At 35.4% G+C, this 19,883-nt stretch overlaps 1 protein-coding gene across 1 annotated transcript in view; it reads right to left on the bottom strand.

Moving 5' to 3' along the window:
• irx5al.2.L (iroquois homeobox 5a like gene 2 L homeolog) overlaps positions 1-19,654 on the bottom strand; it is a 39,301-nt gene extending 19,647 nt beyond the window's left edge. Inside the window, exons 1-2 of the mRNA XM_018262926.2 lie at positions 19,368-19,654; positions 17,459-17,567 (exon numbers count right to left, since the gene is read on the bottom strand). Coding sequence (XP_018118415.2) covers positions 17,459-17,567; positions 19,368-19,514 — 256 coding nt within the window. The 5' untranslated portion in view covers positions 19,515-19,654. The remainder of the gene's footprint in view (positions 1-17,458; positions 17,568-19,367) is intronic.
• Between the last annotated feature and the right edge of the window lie 229 nt (positions 19,655-19,883).

Raw genomic sequence — 19,883 nt, 5'->3', positions numbered from 1 at the left:
ACATTACTGAAAATCGCCTAAAATTGTTGCAGTTTGCCGCATTTATCGCACACAATGTTTTACGTATAAAGAAAAATCACCTTAAATATGCACGTCAGAGGTCTACTGAATAGTTTGATGCCCAATATGCAAAGATTTACCAAAGTATGTGGCATGTACGGACCCTAAATGAAAAACATGCATATGAATTTTCACGCTAGCCAACTAAGCTGCAGAAAAGAGAGCCCCAACTGTGCGTTATGTGCCGTAAGACCCACAAAATGTAAAAAGACCACCAGAAAACTATATATTTTTGGAAAGCATATATTCTGGCGAATCAAACTAAGTAAAATAAATCTTTCTATACCAAAGCACCAAACAGCAAAACAATACTAAAGATTCATAAGGAACAATAATGCAGGGATAAAATTGCAATAAAACCACAAAAATAGCGTAAATCAATGAAATAACAAAATAATTGATCCGACAGCTTATTAGTGGGCAAAATCGATGATCCAATAGTCACGCTGTCAAAATAACATGTTTTTAGGCAAAACAAACGGTACAATGAATAAGTAAAAAAAAAAAAACCTGTTTGTGAGTTTTTGTGTATACATATTTGTGCACTAATAAAAGTTGTCTGAGTGTGCAAATAAATGTTTGTGTAAGTGCAGGTAAGTATATAAAAAAACGTGCACTTACCGTTTTTGTAGCAGGAGGATCGCTGGAACAGATGGAGGCAGCCAGAACAGCGTGTCTGCAGAGTTACTGCGCAGCAGGAAGTGTGTGGGCGGCTGTGCAGGAAGGAAGAGGTGAGTATGCAGCAGCAGCGCTATTTCCAGCGCATTTGCGACTTTGAAGTCGGATCTGCGACAATCGTGTCCCAGATCCGACTCGACCCCAGCCTTGTTGCCCAGGGGGCTGTCAACCCTTCTGACTCTCTGGGGAGGCGGCAAAAGCCGCCGATGCAGAGAGTAGGGCTCAGCTGCAGGAGAACGTACAAGGTACGTTCTTGGCAGCCTGAGCCCTGAACCGCCAGCACGTACGCCGTACGTGCTTGGCGGTTAAAGGGTTAAAACAATAATAACAAAACAAACAAAATAGTTAAACTAGAATCAAACCTGCCCGTTATTTGTCCTAGGTATAAAAGATATAGGACATCCATAATCACCCATATGTTGGTGGACTCTGGGAGGCAGCTGTTATCTTCGTACCTGCTGCACTTTTTCTCATTAAGGACAGATTTATCAAGGGTCGAACTTTAGAAGCTTCAAAATTCGAATTTTTAAAAAAAACAACCGAAATTAAATCTAAGGTTTTTTTGATCGAATAGGTCAATTTTCAATCGAATAGGTCAATTTTCAATCGAATAGGACAGTTTTCGATCGAATTCGATTGGTACGATTCTATGTTTTTCCCAAAGAAAAACGTTGATTTTTTTTAAAGTCCACCAATTGACTCCAAATAGGTTCTAGGAGGTCCCCCATAGGCTAAAACCGCAATTCGCCAGGTTTTAGATTGCGAACGGTCGAAGTCGAATTTTTAAAGAGACAGTACATGATAAATTTCAAATTTGGACTATTCCCTACGTGAAGTACACAAAAATTTGATCAACATTCGATTTTTTTTTAATTCGAATTTGCACTTCGACCATTGATAAATCTGCCCCTAAATGTATGTGGGCTGGGCTGCGGACAGCTTCTTTAGGAAGTGGCATGGAGCCACGAAACATGTTAAGCAGGCAGCCCCCTTGAGAGATATGCTGCTGTGATTTTTAATGGATGTACAATAAATTTTGAATATTTTTAACTCTTCATCCAGGCTCTATGGTGCTCTGTTTTTCTACACAAACTCTGCCTAAATATATGGGGTAATATAAAGTGATACAGACTTGTTCAGTAATAGTACCCCTGCAATATAATTATTTTAAAAACATATTAAGGGATCGAGTACTGATCATGTAAAGACCAAACTGTCATTTCTAATGAGGGCATTGTTATCTTTCTATATTCTAGAGTAGTTTACAATTGTATTCAAGTTTGTAGGAAGATTTGCTGTCGAAGCTCAGCATGACTTAAAGAATGGGGCTCTTCATGGAACCATTATTAAATATGAAATTCAAGTTTATTGATGGGACCTTAAGGTGATTGACGTGCATAATACTGTGATAGTGATACTGTCCGTAGCCCTAACAAGCTTTCTTTGTCTTGTTTCTTTAGATGGATGAGGACAAGGCTTGCTTGCTTTTATGGCTATCAATGGAAGACAACAAGAGAGAGAAATTCCATCTATAGCTACTGCTCTTACAGACCAAATGCAGCAATGTGAAGGTCTTTAGAGGCTCATCAGTGTTTCATATTCTTGAACTACAACTCTTGAGCATGAGCATCATCATCTAATTTATGCTATGAGTTGTAGAATTCATTTTACCCCCTCGTCACTTATAGCTTGGGGTAAATGATCTCTTTTGCAATAATATGCTGGAATTACACATGTTCAGGACCCTGCTGTCTTCTCCCCATTGGCTGCTAGGGGACCAGTCTTGGGGGTTCATGTAACCTTACCAAAATAGGTTTGATTTATTATTTTAAAAATATTGAAGCCCTCTTTTATCAAACAACTGATATGAATCTTTATGCCCCTCTACACTTCAAGCTCCAGCATCCTCTGCCCTGGAGTTGAAGCTCACAGCAGTTGTTGTGCATGAGGATATTGGTCCTGCTGTAGGAGGCTAATTAGATTACACCCAATGTTTCTTTCAGTTTATTGTGGGCAGTGAGGAGGCAAGAAATAAAGCATCTTCCAGTGTTGGTTTGTGTTAAAGGAGAAGGAAAGTCTAAAATAAAGTTAATCTCTAAGTGTTGACCATGAAAAAATAAAACCTTTACCACCAAGCATACCCTCATTATTTTTACATCAATCTTTGCGCTGCTATCGTTTCTTACAAAAGTTTAAACATGTATATAAAGACATACCTATGCTGCAGTCCATAAATCTTCCTCCATAGGGCACACGCATGCGCAGAACTTCTCAGCCGTGCCCTGTGCATGCGCACTAGGCTCTTGTGTCTTCCCTGCAAAGAGATGAAGTTGAGGTCACGTGCTACCTCCATTCATCATCTCTGACCTGTCTGCCCTGCCTCATTCCCTCAAACACCAATTGCGCTCCTGCTTCCCTGTTGTTTGGAGACACAGGGAAGCTTTGAAACTCCTGCGCTCGCTCTTGATTTAATTTACAGTTTGTCAGCGAGCGCAGGAGCTGAGGAGCGCAGAAAAATAAATCAATCAGGGGGGGAGGTGTCTGTCTGAGGTCTGTAGAAATGTGAATTGAAATCTTTACAGGCTGCCACAAAATGTAGTTGTTACAAAACGATCGTTTGGTAACACAAGTTATAAGAAAGTGCAGGTGTGGCTCCTTGTATGCAGTCAGTCAGGGCAATGTGCGTCACTGCGGGGTCATGAAGGAGGAGCATGCGCAGGGTGGAAGTGAAAATGGCGGCGCCAAAATCTAAACAGCGCTAAAAGTTCTAAACGCAGGTGCACAAAAACCGCAGGGATATTGGAGTTCCTAATGCAGCGTTTCAGGAGGGGGCCTGATGGCATGTCTAATGAAGTAGGTCTAATTTTTTTTGTTTCCTTCTCCTTTAAGAACAGCAATTTGTTCAACTGGATAAATGAGACAGAACACCATCTGTTCGGTCTCCATGAGGCTAAAGATGACAAGCTATAAGAGCTAACTCATACTACATGGCGAGCAATATTCTGATGACACTTGGATGCACTTTGTGTCCTACACACTACTCGTTGTTGCATGGCCTAGCCCAGTCCATCTTAGTCGACAGTTGAGTATAAAGGAAAAACTGAACCAAAGCTGCTAGATGTCATTTTGTGACACCAACAGCAACTTTTAAGGCCATGGGACAGAACCACCCATTAGAAATATTTGCAACCATAAGAGTAAAGGATCACAGCCAACCAATCTTGGGGATACTGACATTTTAACCATAATCCCTGCTTATGTATTTATTTTTTTTATTAAGTTCAAAATATATTTTACCCCTTTGCACTTCACTGGTTCCATCCCCACCTGCCCTGAGTTTGTAACATCCATCTCTCTTTTCACCTTTGCATCTAAATACAAAAATTGTTCTCTTCCAATTAAATCAGTCAACAGACGCAACAAAGACATGAATGAACATGCTATTGCTATATTGCTATAACCAGGCTAATTTTGTCTGGATTTAACATGATGCAATAGTTGTTAGCTGCTTGTGTTGGCAGGAGCTTTTGCAAGAACTGGAGGAACACAGGGAAAAATTCATTGCGCTACAGAAGAAGAATGAAGCATCTCAGCATGAGCTAGATGAAAAAAAAAGTCAAGCAGCTCTGGGAAGAGATTGAGAAGCAGTTTGCTCTTTACCTGGGAGCTCAACATCCCATCCTAGGGGCAAATTTACTAAAGGGCGAAGTGGCTAACGCTAGCGTAAATTCGCCAGCGTGACGTCATTTTGGCACTTTGCCGATTTATTAACGGGTAGCGAAGTAGACATACTCTAGCGATACTTCGCACCCTAACGCCAGGCGAAGTTGCGCTATGGCGAAGGGAAGTAACTGCGCTATTTCCAGGCGAAGTGCAATAGAGTAGATAGGACTTGCTTCAAAAAAAGTTGAAAAAGTCCCAAAAAACGCTGGCGTCTTTTACTTTTCTAAGGTTGATAGGCTGAAAAAAAAGCACTTTTTTGGGGGTACCCTCCTTCCCCCCTACATTTCCTAACATATGGCACCTAAACTATACAGTAGGCACAAGTATAGGGCAAAATAACAACTGAAGGTTTCCCAGTGTAATGTATTTGCTGCTACATTTACGTCCATTGTACGTTAACTTGGCACCGTATGCAAATTAGGCATCGCAAGCGTAACTTCGCTACCTTTCGCTTCCCTGAGCACAACTTCACAACTATAAATATGAATGTAGAGCTGCACATTTATAAATCTTTTTCATTTACATGGCAAATGCACTTTTAATAGAGGGATGTGTTGCTTCTTTTCCTGTATTTGGAGGAAATGTTTGCACCAGTCAGGTGTGTGCCTGTTCCCTACAGGTAAGAAATATAAGAGGCAATGAGAAAGAATCCCTTAAGAACTTCCCTTTTATGTTTCTTACCTGTAGGGAACCAGGGAAACACCTGAGTACAGCTTGGCACGGATGGGTTTATATATTAGCTGTCTAAAAGGGATAATTAATTGTTTGGATACCTGGAATATCTGTGAGAGGGGATCCTTTCATTTGCATTTTATACAAATAGGAATACATCATTTTGATATAAAACGCCTGTAAAAAACGATACCAGACTTTCATTTCATATCACAATGGGAAGTTTACCGAAGTAACATGCTTAGCACAAGTCAAATCAATATTGTGTTTAAAACAAATCATTCTTTATTATTGCTCATTTTAAATGTATTTACCCTTAAATATACTAATGTATGAGAGAATACAAAGTATATACAACCTGTAAGTGTATGTGACATTCCTTATCTGCTTTTGTGCTTGTACACAGCTATGGTAGTGTTGTTTTGAAATCCTAGACTGGCACGGATGGGTGGGGGACTTTACAACTACAGAAGGACATAAGAAATATCTAGTGGTGAGCGAATTAATTCACTAGCCATGGATTCGCTGCAAATTTCCAAATTTCGACATGTGCAAATTTTTTTTAATGCATTTGGAGAAAAAGTCACCATAAGAAAAAAACCAATTGATTTTAATGCATTTGGAGAAAAGTCATCATAAGAAAAAATGCCCATTGACTTTAATGCATTTGGAGAAAAAAATCGCCATAAGAAAAAATGCAGTGAAGAAACGCTCATGTGCAAATTTTTTCAATACATTTTGCGAAACATTAATGCATTTGGAGGCAAAAAATCGCCATAAGAAAAAACACCCATTGATTTTAATGCATTATGACAAAAAATTGACCAAAAAAATGCCCAATGACTTTAATGCATTTGGAGAAAAAAGTCTGCAGAAGAAAAAAGACCCATTGACTAATGCATTTGGAAGAAAAAAAATAACCATAAAAAAACACCCATTGACTTTAATGCATTTGGAGAAAAAAGTCACCATAAGAAAAAATGCAGTGAAGAACCACCCATGTGCGAATTTTTTTTTAATGCATTTTGAGAAAAAAAGTCAGCATAAGAAAAAACTCCCATTGACTTTAATGCATTTGGAGAAAAAAGTCACCATAAGAAAAAATGCAGTGAAGAACCGCCCATGTGCGAATTTTTTTTTAATGCATTTTGAGAAAAAAAGTCAGCATAAGAAAAAACTCCCATTGACTTTAATGCATTTGGATACAAAAGTCGGCATAAGAAAATATGCAGTAAAGAAACGCCCATGTGCAAATTTTTTTAATGCATTTGGATAAAAAAAAGTCAGCATAAGAAAAAACTCCCATTGACTTTAATGCTTTTGGTGAAAAAAATCACCATAAGAAAAAATGTAGCGAAAAAACGCCCATGTGCAAATTTTTTTTTAATACATTTGGTGAAAAAAAGTCAGCATAAGAAAAAACACCCATTGACTTTAATGCATTTGGAGAAAAAAATCACAATAAGAAAAAAAAGCTCATTGACTTTAATGAATTTAGAGAAAAAAATTGCCATAAGAAAAAATAGCCCATTGACTTAAATGCATTTGGAGCAAGAAAAATAGTTTCTCGTAAAAACTCCCATAGACTTCAATGCGTTTCCCGAAATTTCAAGGTTTGGCAAATTGGTCGGCGAAGAGAAACGGGACAGATTCGCTCATCACTAGAAATATCTTATCAAGTCACAATACATCTTGTAATTTCTTTCCCATTAATTACTACAGTAAAATAGAGTTTGATAAACAGTGATTTACTGGATAAAAATGTTCGCCATTGACTTCCCATGCCTTTGTTTATTGACCATTATGACATCATTATGATCCTTTGACCCCTATGACATCATAATGATCCTTTGGCCATTGTGACATCATTATGACCTTTTGACCCCATGACATCATAATGATACTTTTCCATTATGACATCATAATAATCCTTTGCCCTTTATGACATCACAATGATCACAGTAAGGCTTAAGGTTTGGCAGGAAATTGCTGTCATTTTATACTTGACAACACGGAAACAGACAAGATGAATTCTCTCTGTCTTTTTTCTTGTTTTTTTCTCACAACCTTATTTTTAATAACATCTATTCATGGAACAACAGGTATGTATTTAATATTTACTTATTAATACAGAATATAGAACTTATTGCCAACATTTCTATAATAGAATATAAGCGTTTCTAGGTAATATCTTGACAGCTATACTTATAGCCATTCCCATTAATTTGGACAATAGGGTCTTATTAACAAGACTGCTTGTTTCCTTTACATTTTCTAATAAAACAAATCCTTTAGATGATTGGATCTAACACTGTTATCTTTACAGCATACAACATTATGTAAAAATTTATTTTATTAAAACTGTAATGCAAAGTAGTGATGGGCGAATTTGCGCCGTTTCGCTTCGCCGAAAAATTCGCGAATTTCGCGCGAAATTCGCGAAACGGCGAAAAATTCGCGAAACGCCGCGGGCGTCTCGTTTTTGACGCCACGAGACGCCCGTTTTTTCGACGCCGGCGCCCGTTTTTCGAAAAAAATTTTTGGACGCCGGCGAATTTTTTCGGCGAATTTTCGCGGGCGTTTCACGAATTTATTCGCCTGACGCGAATCGCGCAAATTCGCCGCGAATTCGTGCCTGGCGAATAAATTCGCCCATCACTAATGCAAAGGAATATTTAATAACCAGTCCCTATTGTGAACATACTTAGTTTACTTTATGTTTGTGTGTCGAAAATGTTAGATTTTAGCTAACTAAGAAAGTACAGTAGTGGATAATTGGTAGTACAGGTATAGGATCCCTTATCCAGAAAGCTCCGAAATACGGAATGGCTGTCTCCCATAGACTCTACTTTATCCAAATAATCCAAATTGTTAAAAATGATTTCCTTTTTCTCTGTAAAACCAGCCTACTGGGTTTATTTAATGTTTCAATTAATTTCTAGACTTAAGGCATGAAGACCCAAATTACGGAAACATCCATTATCCGGAAAACCCCAGGTCCCTAGCATTCTGGATAACAGGTCCCATACATGTATTAAGTTTTACATTAGATATTGTTTTGACTAGGCAAACACTGGATATGAGCATGGAGCTTTATTTCTCTTCTTTCTAATAAAAGACATTTCTGATATTTTGTATTACAGAACCAAATGATCAAAAGAAAAATGAATTATTTCAGAAGAATGAATTACTGAGTCCGATTATTTCAGCAGTTAACTTTGGTAAGATAAACAATATTTCATTAACTTTGCTGTGAACATTTGTTATTACTGTACTACAACTATTTGGAGAAACACCAGCATAAGGGTTTCCATGCAAAGCTAAAACACACTGGGGCTCATTCATAAACTTTGCGCAGGGCAGAATGATTCGCAGTCAAAATATTTGCCGTGCATATGGTTAAATTTATAAAGCTGGATAAGAGTTGTGTATTTAGGGGCATATTTATCAAGGGTTGAATTTTTGAATTTGAAAAACTTCAAAATTCGGATTTTAAAAAAACCAACCGAAATGACGTCAGGTTTTTTTTGGCCGAATAGGTTTGTATTCGGCCGAATTCTAATCGTACAAATCGAAGTAATAGCGCATTTGATAGAATTCGAATCAAAGTTTTTCCCCAAAGTTTTTTAAAGTCTACCAATTGACTCCAAATAGGTTCTAGGAGGTCCCCCATAGGCTAAAAAATCTATTCTGCAGGTTTTAGATGGCAAATGAGTGAAGTCACATTTTTTAAGAGACAGTACATGATAAAATTTGATATTCTAATTTCTTTCAAATTCAAATCGAATTTGGACTATTTTCTAGTCAAGGTACACAAAAATAGCTTGAAATTCGATTTTTTTTTTTAATTCGAAAATTCACCTCGACCTTTGATAAATCTGCCACTTAATGTGCAAACAGAATTGTGATTTTTTTTCACACTGCGAATGTCCATAAGAGCTTTTTAAATATGGTGAAAAATGCAAATTGTGAATACTCTGCGCCTCAGTTATGGCACAACTTTGGTGGCGGAGAAAATGTTCTCAAAACAGTTTTGCAAATTGTGAATTTAAGTTACTGTCCACGTTATTTTCGTGCACAACAACCTCTCACACTGGGCGCACTCACGCAAACACTCGTCTCATTTGTGAAAATTTATTCATAATGCGAATTCGCAAAAAATGGAAAGACAGGCACAGCGGTGCAATATTTTAGCAATCAGGAAAAGTCATGAGCAATACAACCATTTGCGGGAACTTTATAAATGACCCCCACATTCTGTTGTTTCATTTTGGTGTAGGCTTGTTCGTCCTTTTAGTACAACTAATGAGTAGAACTAATGAGATATTTTTGTGATTTTACAGATGGCAGACCCACGAATTTTAAAAATAAAGAAAATGATTTGCCCCCTGAAGCACCAGAAAAAGGTAAAATATTTATTATTTGGATCAGCTAACCTGTAACATTGTCCATACTGCTCTAAGAAAGATACATAACATAGGTTCATAGGTTTCGCAAAATGTATCATCATCATTTATTAATTTACCCTTTAAGGCCAAGTTGAGCAAAGTACAGTATAATTAAATCACTCTAAGGGGGTTATTCACTAAACTCCAAATGCAAAAATCACGAAAAATTTGTGATTTTTATTTATAAAAGTTTTCGGAATTGATTAAACTCCGAGGATGGAAAAGGCCAAATCAGAAAATCCGGCATCTCAGACCTGTCGAGGTTGCATATAAGTCAATGGGAGAAGTCCCAATTTTTATGTGCGCTGGGTTTTTGGCAATACCTTCAAGTTTTCAGGCAAAATTCTGTGTTTTAGGGTGAAAAATCCAAAAAATTGTGAATATCGGATTTTTTCCCACAAACAACATTTTCGGGAAAGTGTATTAATAAATAAGACTAAAAAACCCGTGCGGATTTGGTCTGAGTTTTTTTCAGAAAATATTGAGCTAAATTGGGACTTTTATAAATAACCCCCTAAAAATATTAAAGCATGCAAATAAAATTATTGTTCTATGTTATTACAGCTTCCATGGTTCAGAAACTGCAAGACAAGATGAAGAAGGTGATTCATACGGTAAAAGACAAATTCAGGAAAGGTAAATCCTTCAGCAGTTTCAATAAAAAAGTAAAATAATTATATTTTATATAGATAATGATGGATAATAGGAATAGTTTTTGGGCTGTAGCTGATATAACTCACTATTCTTAATTCTAGCTGTACACATTAACACACAAGCAGCTTATTATGTTCAAAATTTGGTTTACCACACAAAAAAATAATTAGAGCTGCCATACTGTTATCTCATATAAATTATAATCCATAATCCTTGCTTGTATTATATTTTATATCGCCTAAAATAAATGCTGTCTATGATATATTGCTATAAGGTGTGGCTTTATAGTGTAAACGACTGCCAGCCATGAATATAAAGGGAATATGTTGACATGGAATATTTTTTGTACATAATAATCTATACTGAGTTATATTATTATTAAACATTACAGGGCAGATTTATCAAGGATCGAATTTCGAAGTAAAAAATACTATGAAATTACTTTGAATTTGAATATCGAATTCAACGTTTTTTTTACAGAATCTGAACGTTTTGCGGTCGAAGTAAAATCGTTCGATCAAACAATTAAATTGTTGGAATAGAAGATTCCAGCGATCGATCAAACTATTTTACTTTGACTACAAAAAAATTCAAAAAATGCATTAGAAGGTCCCCATAGGATAACATAGCACTTCTGCAAGTTTCATTTGGCGAACTAATGAAGTCGAATTTCTTTTAAAGAGACAGTACTTTGATAAGCGAATATTCAAACTATTTTGATCTAATCGAATTTGAAGTAAATTCGAAGTCGTAGTATCCTATTCGATGGTCGAAGTATCCAAAAATTATTTATGAGTTTTGAATTTTTTTACTTTGAAAATTCCCTCGAATTCACTTTGACTCTTGATAAATCTGCCCCTACCTGTCGGTGACATGTTTGTTACATTTCTACTATTGTGTTGTCTTCCTTTCCATAGAAATACCAGTACCGGACACCAGGGATGCCTCAGCTACACCTGTAACAGAGTCACCTGGATTACTACAAAGTAAGTACATTTTTGCCTTATGAAATTGTATAATGCTTTTTGAAAGCCATGGACCTCTGTATTACACTTAATGGCAGATTTATCAAGGGTCGAATTTGAAAATACTTCGAAATTCGACCATCGAAGTTAAATACTTCGAATTCAAATATCGAATTAAAATTCGAACGATTCGAAGGATTTCATCGATCGATTGAACAATTTTAATTCGATGTGTAAAGACTTGGAAAAAGTTTGTAGAAGGTCCCCATAGGCTAAAATAGCAATTCGACATGTTTAATTGAAGTAATTAAGTATTGAAGTCTACTTTTTTTAAAGAGACAGTACTTCGATTATCGAATGGTCGAATATTCAAAATACTTTTACTTCTAATCGAATTCTAGGTACAATCGGAGTCTTATTCGTTGGTCGAAGTATCCAAAAAATTACTTTGAATTTAGAATTTTTTTACTTCAAAAATTCCCTCGAATTCACTTCAACCCTTGATAAATCTGCCCCTTAGGGACAGATTTAGGGTTGAATTTCGAGGTGATGGGAGTTTTTTTTAAACTTGAATAGATTAGAATAAAAGACCAACCGAAATTTATTTAAAAAAAAATCCAATTTTTTTTTTTACTTCAGGTGAATAGGCAGTATCTGATCGTACGATTCGAATTTGGATCATATTTGATCGAATTTGAATCAAAGTATTTTCAAAAAAAATTTAATTTTTCAAAATCCACCAAATGATTTTAAATTGGTTCTAGCAGGTCCCTCATAGGCTAAAACAGCAATTCGGCACATTGAATTTTTAAAGAGACAGCACATGATAAATAAATGAATTTGGACCATTCCCTAGTTGAATTCGAATCAAAGTTTTCCCCCAAAAAACTTTGATTTTTCAAAGTCCACCAATTGACTCCAAATAGGTTCTAGGAGGTCCCCCATAGGCTAAAAAAATGATTCGGCAGGTTTTAAATGACAAATGATTGAAGTCGAATTTTTTAAGAGATATTAGATTTTTTTTCAAATTCGAATTTGGACTATTCCCTAGTCAAGGTACACAAAAATAGCTCGAAATTTGATTTTTTTTTTTTAATTAGAAAATTCACCTCGACCTTTGATAAATCTGCCCCTTAATGTGCAAACAGAATTGTGAATTTTTTTCACACTGCGAATGTCCATAAGAGCTTTTTAAATATGGCGAAAAATGCAAATTGCGAATACGCTGCGCCTGAGTTACGCCACAACTTTGGTGGCGGAGAAAATGTTCTCAAAACAGTTTTGCAAATTGCGAATTTAAGTTACTGTCAACGTTATTTTCGCGCACAGCAACCTCTCACACTGTGCGCACTCAACGCAAACACTCGTCTCATTTATGAAAATTTATTCACAATGTAAATTACACCAAATAGGTTCTAGGAGGTCCCCCATTGGCTAAAACAGCAATCTGGCAGGTTTTAGATGGCGAATAGTCAAAGTTTAATTTTTAAAGAGATAGTACATGATAAATTTCAATATTTGAATTTTCAAATGTAATTAGCATTTGGACCATTCCCTAGTCAAAGTACACTAAAATTACCTCGAAATTTGAATTTAAAAATTTGAATTTTCACTTCGCCCCTTGATAAATCTGCCCCTTAATCGTATGAAGTCCGTATTAAATGTGTATGTTCTCAAGCTGATTGGGTGCCTAAGGGATAACCCCACTGATATTACATGGCCAATGAACCTGTTGATTGCAAGAAATGTTCAAATTGTGTTAAAACTGTTTAATCAACCAAAATATTGGGTCTGCATGGACCACAGAAATGCTGCAGATATTTACAAATTAACATTTATAAATAATTCTTATAGATATAAATTATCTTTGTGTGGATTCAGTAATACTAATAACATTTTATTTTTATTTTAAAGAGGGCAAAGCCAAATTACAACAGATTGCAGCGAAAGGTAATATCTTAATCAATTCTTATACACATAAGTGCCCTGTGAATTTTTAGTTAAAAAGGATAGTAGTAACTCTACCTATGTTTTTTACCCATAAAATACCCCATTTAGGTGTTTAAAGAGGTGTATTTATATAGACTGCACTTAAAGCAATTACAATATGATTATTGGAAATGCACCAAATCTTTGCAAATCTTTGTTTACACTAAGGGGCATATTTATCAAGGGTGGAATTTCGAATTGAAAAAACTTCGAAATTCTAATTCAAAAAGGCCAACTGAAATTAAGTCGAAGTTTTTTTCGGTAGAATAGGTCTGTTTTTGATTGAATAGGTCCATATTCGACCGAATTCTAATCGTTCGAATAGAAGGAATATCGCATTCGATTCGAAGTTTTCCCCAAAAAAACGTCGATATTTTCAAAGTCCACCAATTGACAAATGGGTTCTAGGAGGTCCTCCATAGGCTAAAAATCTGCCCCTAAAATAAACCTTTAAATTAGAATTTAAAAATATGAATTTTCAATTCGACCCTTGATAAATCTGCCCCTTAATATGCAAATTATGATTCAGATCCAATTCAGTTTTCAGTAGATTTGCCGGCGTCAAAAAAAAAAAAATTTTCTTACGCTGGCGACAGTTTCGATGCCGGAGACAGTTCAGACGCCGTCGACAATTAAACGGATGGCCATTGACTTTAATGCAGGTCAATTGTTGCCGGCGTCAAAATTGGTGTTTCGCGAAAGGGACAAATTCACCCATCACTATTAAACATCAAACTTACTGTGATCCCTTATATTTATATGGAATTAGACCTCAGAGAACTAGTTTACATTTTTTGTTAAATATTGCTGGAGTCTTTATTTAATTTAAATTAAATATGCAAATTAGGGTTCAGATCCTAAGATGTTTTCAGTTGATTCTTTTGAGGATGATGATTCAACATTTGGCCAAGTCCAAAAATTCCAGACCGACATTAATTTAGATTATTTAATTGCAATTGTTGTCAAGGCTCTTTTAGATTCAGCATTAATTATAACATTATTGTGTGCTTTCGTTAGGAGAGTCTGCAAAGAAGAAAATTACAGATATGATAAGTGATCTCAAGAACATCAATGGTAAAACTCTCATTTTTCATAAAAAAGTTCAACTAGAACAGAAATTTCTATAATTAAACACTAAACATAATCTGATCCCTTATATTTATGTGAAGTTATGCCCCAGAGAACTACAGTTAAAATGTTTTATGTTAAATATTGCTGGAATCTTTTTATTTTACTCTCATTGAATATGCAAATTAGGTTCAGATCCTGAGTCCAAACATTCCGGAGTTGGTCCATCATTAATGTCTAATTTCATATGCAAAACCACATAAAACATTTAATTACAATTGTTGTCAGGGCTCTTTTAGCTTCAGCATTAATAATTACATTACTTTGTGCTTTTGTTAGGAGCTAATGCAAAGAAGAAATTAGCAGATATGATGAGTGGTATCGAGAACAGCAAAGGTAAAACTCTCAATTTTCATAAACAAAAGTTTAATTGACATGTTTGTCACACACTTTGCAATATTAATTTAAATAAATGTATGTAAAACAGTGAACTAGTTTTACTATAATTGCAGTTATTTGGGCTCGTATGTCTTTTAACTTTAGTAATATTTATTCCATTTTATTACAGATTCCAAAATCCAGGAAATCAAAGATACAATGACGGAGTTGCTTAATACAATAAAAAACAAATTCAGCAAAGGTAAACCTTTCAGCAGTTTTATAAAGTAAAATGTTTATATTTGCATACTGTATATAAATCTATATATGTATCGAGTTGTCTAACTACTCGTTTAAGTAAACACTGGCATGTTTGTGACACACTTGCATTATTAATATCTGTAATTCTTCTACTGTGTATACAGTTCATTTCATTTTTGTACAATATTTTACTAAAAGTCTTTGAGCAAATGAGCTCCTAATAACCACTTTACTTGTTTGTTTTTATAGGTGAAATAAATACAGACCAACCAGTAGAAGGTAAGAACGTTTTTGCATCCTGTCCCTTTACTATGTTTATTAAAGATGAATTTAAAAAAATGCTCACAAGTAGGGATGCACCGAATCCTGGTATCGGTTCGAGATTCGGCCTTTTTCAGCAGGATTTGTATTCGGCCTAATCCTTCTGCCTGGCCGAACCAAATCCGAATTTGCATATGTAAATTAGGGGTGGGGAGGGAAATCACGGGACTTTTTGTCAAAAAACAAGGAAATAAAAATTTTTTTTCCCTTCCAACCCCTAATTTGCAAATTAGGGTTCGGATTCGGTTCGGTATTCGGCCGAATCTTTAGCAAAGGGTTCGGCTGAATCAAAAAAGTGGATTCAGCGCATCCCTACTCACAAGTCCCTGGTCCAAAAGCCAACTTATAGGGGCAGATTTATCAAGGGTTGAATTTCAAAGGTGATATATACTTTAAAATTCGACCCTCAAATTGAAATACTTGGAATATCAAAGTCGAAGTATTTTTCACCGAATTTGGCCATCGTCCGATAGAAGTAAAATCGTTCGATCGAACGATTTAATCGTTCGATCGAATGATTTTACTTTGATGTCCAAAGACATAGAAAATGGTCTAGAACGTCCCCATAGGCTAACATAGCAGTTCGGCAGGTTTAATTTGGCGAAGTATTGAAGTCGAAGTTTTTTTAAAGACACAGTACTTTGATTATAGAATGGTCGAATATTGGAACAATTTTACTTAGAAACAAATTCGAAGTCGTAGTAGCATATTCGATGGTCGAAGTATCCAAAAAATAACTTCAAAATTTGAACTTTTTTAACTTTACTTTAACTTCGAAAGTTCACTCGAAAATAAAGTTAATCTGCCCCTACGTCTACAATGTCACCAGTAAGCTGCTATTGGTTAATGGCTTAAAAGGAAGTGTTTATATTTTATTTTTCTGTACAAATATTGCAAAAGTATGAGTGTTTATCTTATTATAGAAAAGGTATGCATTTGACCCCATAGACAGAAAACATATCCATAAAAGCATACCGTTGCTTACTACATAATTATCTTTTCCAGATATGCTGACAGAAGCTTTTGAAAATCTGGCAACACAAAGAATAATAAGAACAAAGATTGTCTGCTCGCTTATCCTGATTTGTGTTGGAATTATTGTGTGTGTTGCTGTATACAGAATTTGCCACCGAAAGATGTAGGTGTTATTTCAATACATTTCTCTTTATTGTCAACTTCTGTCCAAAAATATAACATTCTATTTCTAATCTTGTCATACAGCGAAAAGGATAAAGTAAGCAAAATGGAGCAAGGCAATTCATAAGACTTAGAAAGCAACACGGTCTCCCACAGATTCCTCTATGAACAACTAGAATGGAGTGACCTCATAATCTTCAAGACAAATCTCCCAAGGCTTAAGGAGCATTTTTAGCAACATCGAACGTTCATTTTCACCAAGAACAATCATTTTCACCAAGAACAATAATAATAAGCAATATAAACAATATATGCAGGTGCATATAAATTTGACATACAATAAAGATCCATAAAACTACTCTTGTGTGAAGCATCATTATTGATCTGGAAATGGAAAGAAACTGGGTTTGGAAGGTAATAAAGAACAGGGAGGACCATGTAAATATGTAAGGAAGGCTTATTATATAGGATAAAAGTGCTGAATGTAAATGGAATAAATTCTGCAGTGAGCTGTGTTTAAGCTCATATGGTTCAAATCAGTAATACAAAATATACACAAAAATATATAGCTTTAAAACTTCTCATCCTATCTAGGCCAGGTTCTTATCAGAATATAATTTGTAACTAATGCTGAAAGGTTTACTAAGTCAAACAAGTAAATTAATAATTTGTGTTCCAGAGTTGCTAAAGAAATAAGCACCATACACAACACTGTATAATTATATCCCATCCCACAGTTTGGGAACAAGTTCTTATTCTCTATTACAAGGGCTGATATCTTTTTAAAACTGTTTAACCCACAAGCCATGATCACAAACTGCACTATTTATTTTGGTGATAAAAAGGTCACCCTGATTGCAATGGAAGTGTGAATCTTCTGATATTGCCTATCATCTTATAACCAAAAAGGGGAATCACAGCTAACAGAATTTTCGGTCTCGAGTGTTTAACAGAAATTATTTTATGATAAATTGTCTAACTTTAGCCATGCAATAGGGTATATTAAATTTGCCCTTTAATTAAATATCAATTCAAAGCTCAAATATAATTTCTACAATATGGGTACAGAACATGATGAAGAAGACTATTCATATCTGGGTTTACCTTCCATGAGTTCTGCAATGAAAGGGATGGATTTAGGCAGCAGGACCATGTAATTCATTTTGAGCTTTTTAACTAAATCGATCAGAGCCAGCAATGCTGCAAACCGAACCTGCCACAGAGAAAGAATGGAAAATTGTTAAAGGAAGAAAAAAAGCTCTAGTTATTTTACTTTATGTTGATCAAGGGCCATTTTATTTATAATAGGCTTAAGGGTCAAATTTAAGATTAAAAGTTAGAAATTTTACTTTTTGGGGTCAATGAGACTGTGAGCCAGCCCCACAATCCGAGATGTTACAAGTTAATTGCTGCCCATCTTACATAATTGTCTGAGATGTGTTTATAGAATTGTACAATATACTGTACATTAGATGCATAGCTTAAATCCATAAAGACAGACAGGCACAAAAGTGTAACTCTCAACTGCTGAGATTACACCACTTGAGCATAACACTTGGGGGGATTTACTAAAACTCAAACTCCCATCCACAAATTCAACTCATTTATCAAAAAATCAGCTTGAAAAAGTCTTTGTGGGAAAAGTCTCAATAAAATTGTAGGACAATTCAAATCGTACATATTTTTCGAGTTTGACACCCAAATCCCACAATTTTTTCTAGTTGTTGCCCGAAAATCCTTTACTTTATCGTATGAAAACCAGTGCAGATCACAATGTCAAGAAACATCTTCAGGGACCCCTGCCATTGACTTCTACATGACCTCGACAGATTTTAGCTGGAGTATTTTCTAATTTAGATTTCTAACAGCTTTGGGGTTTAATAAATATCTAAAAATGTTATAATTTTTTTCCTCTTAAAATTCAAGTTTTCCCTTTAAAAACATGACCAGAACAAAATTGAGGTGGAAGGAGAACCCTGGCGGCCAGTTTTGTTGCTAAAGTGTTTTTAATATTGTCACTCTTGCAGACAGCTAAGATGTTGAAATGACTTTAAGCGCAATCTTGTCAAGGTGGGTAATCTATTTAAACACAAAATATAAACATCAATACAGGGCCTTTTCAATGACTGTGCTGTATGGCAATATAATGAAATTGTACAGAAGTTGATTGGGATTACTTGTATGTTTCCAGGTATTATAACTAACGAAGAGTTAACTACCCTATTAATAGGCTTTGAACTCTGTTGCTAGTTTCTTTGAAACCATCCAACTCCCAATCAAATCACTCAAATCTGCAGTCGACTTTGTTGCGACTCCCCTAAATACCATAATTATTTTACTGAAACATACCAGTGTACCAGTATAATTAATGCAAAAAATGGACAATGTGCATATTAATCTCATTCGTACCAGTATAATCATAGGATAAACTGGATAAAGAGCACATTAACCCCAGATGTGCCAGTATTATTACTGCAGTAAACCGATAATCAGGATATTATCCACAAATGTACCAGTATAATTCCTATAGAAAATGCATAATCAGAATATTAACCCCAGACATGCTAGTAAGAATGGAACGCATGCCCATCTTGGATATTTTTCTAGAGGAACAGGGAGAAGAGAACGGGCAGGACATTTAAACTACAATCCGAGACAGTGGCCGTGTTCTTAAAATTAAAAAGCAGGACAGCTGGGAGTTGCTGATACATTGCTGTGCTCATAATGCAATGCCTCCTGCCATCAGAGCAGACTTATTCCAGCATGCTTAAAACTGATGAGAAACAACCCTTACTCTAACCTACAGGAATTTTGTAGGGAGACAGTATTGGGGAACCAAATGATTTGTGAAATAATCTTACTCAATAAAAAATAATTAAAGTTAAATTACATTTTAGATAAGCATATGTGATTTTCTATCTTTCTGCATTCAAACCCCCAAACAAACAAAACAAATTAACACAGAGCAGCAAAACATCTCCAACGTTTGTATTTATCATGGCTCCATATATACCTGTAAAACTGAATCTTGCAGATATGGCCTAAGGTAGTGAAGCAGAGTCTCTACCACTTTCTGCAGTGCAGTCACTGTGCTGAGAAGATGTATCTCACTGGTAATCAATTCCTTCTTATGCTTCAGAGTAGACAACAGAGCTGCCATTAATCTGTAAAATCTAGTATTTGTAAAAAAATTGTAAGACAAATATTGATAAATTAATAAAAAGAGTGGTCCTTAAAGGGATACTATCATGAGAAAACATGTTTTTTTCAAAACGTATCAGTTACTAGTGCTGCTCCAGCAGAATTCTGCACTGAATTTCATTTTTCAAAAGAGCAAACAGATTTTTTTATATTCAATTTTGAAATCTGAAATGGGGCTAGACATATTGTCAATTTCCCAGCATTTTTTTTTTTTACACAAATATACCCAAATTCAGACTGGAAGCAAACCATGGTGCTTGACAAATCATCTCCAAACATCCCTTGGGCTTGACAGTGTAATACAACCTCTCCTTCACCTTGACTGATT

This window comes from Xenopus laevis, chromosome 5L (assembly GCF_017654675.1).
Source record: "Xenopus laevis strain J_2021 chromosome 5L, Xenopus_laevis_v10.1, whole genome shotgun sequence".
NCBI classification, from domain to species: domain Eukaryota; kingdom Metazoa; phylum Chordata; class Amphibia; order Anura; family Pipidae; genus Xenopus; species Xenopus laevis.
This window is presented reverse-complemented; position numbering and strand designations above follow the sequence as displayed.